Source organism: Lipotes vexillifer, unplaced genomic scaffold (assembly GCF_000442215.2).
Source record: "Lipotes vexillifer unplaced genomic scaffold, Lipotes_vexillifer_v1.1 scaffold149, whole genome shotgun sequence".
NCBI classification, from domain to species: Eukaryota; Metazoa; Chordata; class Mammalia; order Artiodactyla; family Lipotidae; genus Lipotes; species Lipotes vexillifer.
In genome coordinates this window covers 1,581,823-1,587,027 of record NW_006779962.1, presented here as the reverse complement: position 1 = coordinate 1,587,027, position 5,205 = coordinate 1,581,823, and the positions used below count along the sequence as shown (strand labels likewise).

General features: G+C 63.1%; 1 protein-coding gene across 1 annotated transcript; it reads right to left on the bottom strand.

Annotated features, from left to right (window-relative positions):
* Window positions 1-941: 941 nt before the first annotated feature.
* Window positions 942-4,557, bottom strand: PPP1R26 (protein phosphatase 1 regulatory subunit 26). The gene has a single exon (XM_007453093.1). The coding sequence runs from the start codon at window positions 4,506-4,508 to the stop codon at window positions 942-944; it is 3,567 nt and encodes a 1,188-aa protein (XP_007453155.1). The 5' UTR covers window positions 4,509-4,557.
* Window positions 4,558-5,205: the final 648 nt, after the last annotated feature.

Genomic DNA, 5,205 nt, shown 5'->3' with positions numbered 1-5,205 from the left:
CGCTCTTCCCTGTGTGCGTGGCACCGCCGCTCAAACACACCGAGAGCACGGGCACGCCCCTGCTGGTGGAGCACAGTCCCAGCGAGCCCAGTTCCCAGAGGGCGGTGGGCTTTGTCCTCGGTCCTCAGGATTCCGGGCACCAGAACCCATGAAGCAGCCGCTGCCTCTTTGCTTTGCCCAGATCAGGACAAGGGCATTTAAAACACACGGGCTGCCTGGTATCTTTTTAGAGCTGTGACTAAAAACGAAGGATGGCAGCTCCTGTATAAAAAGAGGTTTATTGAGCTGGTAGAATCATGTCATAACTGAACAGGACTGGACATTAAACAACACAGGCTTCAGGTGTGAACTGGTGACCGGCCCTGAGATCTCACTCAGGATTCCTACGTGCAACTGGCATGGCCGGTTTGCTCGCTGGCCATTGTGCTTTGAAACGCTTTTCCAATTGAAGACATGCTTGGGCCTCTTTTACATAAGAAGTGCTGCCCAGGAGTGTCCCAACCAAGACCGCTGGGGCGTTCTGGCACGTCGCAGGCGGGGCACCAGCTGCTGCCTTCCTCGGGCCCAAACTGTGGCCACGACTGGCCACGGCCACCAGCGATCAACCCCCAAGTGCAGGGACAGTCGGAACCAAGTGTTTGCTGATCTAAGACTAGTGCGGAGACCACACACGGAAAACTGCCCCGAGGAACGCCCTACAAAATCCAACAATGGGATTCACCAAAAATATTTTTTACAGCACTTTAAATAATTTACAAAAAGCCTACAAAAATTATATTTACCGGGACACATCTGTTAAATAAAAACATCCTTTCGCGTTAGTGTACACATATACAGGCTGTACAGGGGCTTCCAGGGCTCCGCCCTTTCATCAGGAGTGTGTGACGTGTGGGGACGGGCACACACGTGCTTTGCCCACACTTGCCGCGGCCAGGAGCTGCTCACAGCTGGAGGACGGGGCCCTTGGCCAAGAGGCTGCCGCCCTCCTCCACAGACGCATCGCTGAACTCGCTGGCGTCGCTGCCCAGGGCCTCTTGGTCTTCATCGTCTCTGTCCAGCCCCCTCTGCCTGTACCGCAGGTCTACGATGTCCTCCTCCGGCCCCGAGTTCCTCCTGTCGGGCAGACTGAGCCCTGCCTGGGACTTCCTGGGCGGCCAGCGGCCACCCTCCTGCTTCACCAGCAAGTGTGAGCTTCCGAACACTGGGCCGTGGCCAGCCTGGGTCTCTCGGAAGGCCGAGAAGGATGCGCCCTGTAGAGGCAGGCTCAGGGGGGCACTGAAGAGGCTGGCCTGCTTCCCCCCCCAGGAGACACTCTTCCCGAAGTGAAACAGCTGTGTGGAGAGCAGTGGCGAGAAGCCGGCAAAGGGCAGGCCTCTCTTGGGGTCCGTGGCGAGGCTGGGCGAGCCCCGGGCCTGGTCCTCCAGCCGCTTCTCTCTCTGGCCCCTGAGGCCCCCTTTCCACGCCGCCGCGTCCCTGCCTTTCGTGCTCAGTGCCCAGGTGCTCTGCAACCGGCTCTCGGGGGAGAAGTCAGTCCAGGGCAGGGCGAGGCCGGCCCGGGGCCTCCCCTCTCGCTCGGCGCCTGGGGTCCGTGCCAGTGAGCTCCGGCTCTCTGCCCGAGCGCCTGCCTCCATGCAGCTCGGGAGCTGAGCCAATGTGCTTTCCCCTGCGGCAGCCTCGGCCCCCCTCGGGCTCTTATCTTTGGGCGCATAGGCGGTTCTCCTACTGGCTGGTGACCCTTTGGCAGATGCGGTCCCGCTGGCGCTCCTGGGCGGCACCAGTTCGCATCTGGCCAGGGCTGCAGGGCTGCAGGCCTGCTCGGTGCGGGGGCTGTTCCTCCCGGCCGGAGTGAAGGCTCTGCCTGGGCCCCTTGGTCCCTCGGCCGGCTGCAAGGGCCCCCTGCACCTCTGGCTCCGAGTGCACACGCCAGGCTGAAGGGCCGGGCCGGGAGGTGGCACTTTCCGGCACGGCAGCTCTGGCTTGCCCCCATTCCCCGTCCCGAGAGCGGTGGGGCCCCCTCCTTGAATTTCTGATCCGCTCATGGACTCCTTGGCCTTTTCGGCCAAAAACTTCCTAATCTCCAGTTCAATGCTGTCATCGCTGTCTACAGAACTGCTGTCATCAGACAGGGAACTGGGGCTTGGGGCTGGACCACGAAGTTCACGGGCTTCCGATTCACCAGAGAACAGGCTCCTTCCTGCGGCTTGGCCCCTGGACCGGGGAGCCGGGGGCGCGTCCTCGGCTGCCACGCCGTCTGGCTTTGCTCTCACCGCTTCTCGGCAGAGGACGTGCGAGGGTCTCCCCGGGCTCTCTTTTCTGGACTTTGAGAGGCAGCTTTTCAGCAGATGTGGGCTTCGGTCTTTCCAGTCTTTCGGGAAGCCCCCTACTTTGTCCAGGAACTGCGTCTCCGTGGTGCTGAACCTGACCCTCTTCTTGCAGCCGGCTCTGGGGTCTTTGCACCTCTTCCGGAGCCTCCGCTTGGACCGCAGCAGGTCCTTGATGGCCGTGTCCAGGTCCTCGTCACTATCCAGCGAGCTGCTCTTGTCCTCGGAGCTCTCCTTCTCATCCACGCGCCTCGCCTCAGTTGCCTTCCCGGAGCCTGGCGACACAGTACCCTGCGCGACCGGGGCCCCGTGCTCATCACCCAGCACGCCCGTCCTGCAGGGGAGAGGCTGGCCCCAGGTCTCACCCTCCCTTCCCGGGGCCTCGCTGGCTTTCCCCTGGCTGGGCTGCGCTCTCCCCTGGCTGCGGTCGGCGTCCCGGGCGCCCTCCTGCGCCTCGGCTGTCTCTCTGGTCCTCTTGGGCGTGCACGGCCGCATGGTGGTGCTGCCTGCTCCGCGTTTCCTCTTGCAGCTCAGCGACAGGTCCGGCGTTTTGGTGGCCGAGGCGCTGAGGCCGGGTGGCAGCAGCGGGCTGTGTGCCGGCCGTGGGCACGTCTCCGTCCTGGGCAGCAGCCCCCCTGACTGCGCCTTCAGAGCCAAGAACGTCCGGATTTCCTGTTCGATGCTGTCGTCGCTGTCCACAGAGCTGCTGTCACCGTCAGAGCAGGAAGGCACGTCGTGGGGATACAGGAGTGGGCTGGCGGGCGGGGATCTGGTGCCGCCCTCCAGGGGGCCCGGCAGGATCGTCTTGGAAATGTCCAGGATCGCTTCAGCGCACATGAGCTCCGCAGATGCGTCTGCGCGGCACGGGGACCCGTCCACAGACTTGCTTTCGGCAGCTGTACGTTCTGGAGGTGCAGGAGCCACGGTTTCGCTGGGAGGCCTGGAGGGGTGGTCGGGGTCCCGGCCACCCGTGCTGAGGTCCGCGGCCTTGGTGGCCACTGGCTTCTTCTTGCCCGGGGACTTCCCGCGGCCTTCGAGCCAGGTGCTCTTGGTGCAGAGGCCCGTGCCGTGTGCAGGGGGCCCGGGGCCCCTCTCCCCTGTGGGCAGGGCCCCCTGCGGCGGCTCGCCAGCTGCCCCCTGCCTCTTCTCCAGCTGGTACAGCTGGATGGCCTCCTCGATGCCGTCATCGCTGCTTGAGTCAGCCGCCTCAGGCGCCAGGGCCGCGCTCCTGGCTCGCCTTCCCCTCTTCCCTGAGCCGGTGCCCCTCCTGACCCCGACTTTACCAGCGGCTGCTTCTGCAGGGCGGCCTGCAGCCGCGGCGGCCTCAACGGTGACCTTGCACCTGGGGCCTCTGGGCAGCGCGCCAGCCTTTGTGGACCTGGGAGGCTTCCGGAAGGTGAACTCCTTACAGGCGCCCGCCAGCTCCTGCTGGTACGCCTTGCCCGTCAGCTCTCTGCTGGATCTAGACGCCGACTGGGCCAAGCTGTCACTGGGGTCTGGTGTTTTGTCTGCAGGAACGTCGCATTTTTGGGTTTCGTGCTGCCTCTTCTCACTTAGGAACTGTTCGATCTCCGCCCGGATGCTCTGTTCGAAGGAGTCCTCGCTGCTCACGCTGAGTGGCGAGGCAGAGCCTTGGTCCTGGCCGACTCCCCTGTGGCTGCCGGGGACACCAGTGGGGCCAGCTGCAAGGTCTGGGGAGCACAGGGCGGTCAGGGTGCCGCTCGGAGGCGGCTCTGGTTTGCATCGACTGGCTGCGGGAGGCCGGGCGGCCCCGCTCTTGGCCTTCAGGTACTCCTGGATGGCTTCCTCAATGTCGCGGTCCACGGAATCATCACTGTCCGAATCCAGCACCAGGGGGCCAAGGTCTGCGGCCTCGTCCTCCCCCTTGGGGTCAAACCCAGCAGCAAGACCACAGGCGGCAAAGGCGGGGCTGGTAGCCAGCCTGGTGCCGCGGCCCCTCTCCGCTCTCTGGCTTCTCTGCCGGGCATGCTCGCCACTCATGCCCAGGGCGGCCCCGTCCCCCTGAAGCGTGCTGATGACCGCCTGGACCTCGGCGCTCACCGCCGCTCTCGGGACGCCCTCTTTCGGCTCTGAGAAGCATCTGGGAAACCTACAGCTCCCGGGTGGGCCAAAGGCCTCCCATTTGGACGGCAGGGCGAGCACAGGAGGCGCATTCATGAGATACATCCTAGCCGATGGGACGCGCAGAGAGGCGGCACTTTGCTTCTCTGCCTGCTTCACATCCTGGAGGAGAAGGCACGCCGGGAGGGCGCCCTAGGTCAGGTCACGGAGAAGCGGTGGGCCTGGTGAGGGTCCAGCCGGCCGCGGGTCCCAGGGCAAGTCACTCACGCCTCCCGGGTCTCATCTCCCTTGGCTGTAGACGCAAGACGGCCACGAAGCTTCATGAGAAAACACTTCCGAGCCACCCGCAGCGAGCTCGCGGAAGCTCACATGAGTGTCCTTTCCCCGTCCCTCTGTCCATCTTCTCTGATACAGGAACAGAGGTTTTATTTACCTCCAAAAGTTGTCAGGAGGTGCCAATGAGAATAAAGACTCAGTGCTTCTCTGCAGGTGTAAAAGAACAACTAGTATGAATCCAGGTTCAGTGGGACGTCGTGGGTAGGTCCAACCTTGACGCGAATCAGCAGCTCCTGGAATGAGAAGTTACTCGATGGGAGCATTTAAACATTTATCTCCCCAAACAACTTTAAAGAGTCACTTATACCAAAGCCTCTTTATTTTATTTTTTTATTTATTATTATTATTTTTTGCGGTACGTGGGCCTCTCACTGCTGTGGCCTCTCCCGTTGCGGAGCACAGGCTCCGGACGCACAGGCTCGGTGGCCATGGCTCACGGGCCCAGCCGCTCCGCGGCACGTGGGAT

Excerpts from the sequence above, each read along its gene's own strand:
- PPP1R26 (XM_007453093.1), bottom strand. The coding sequence starts at position 4,508 with ATGTATCTCATGAATGCGCCTCCTGTGCTCGCCCTGCCGTCCAAATGG.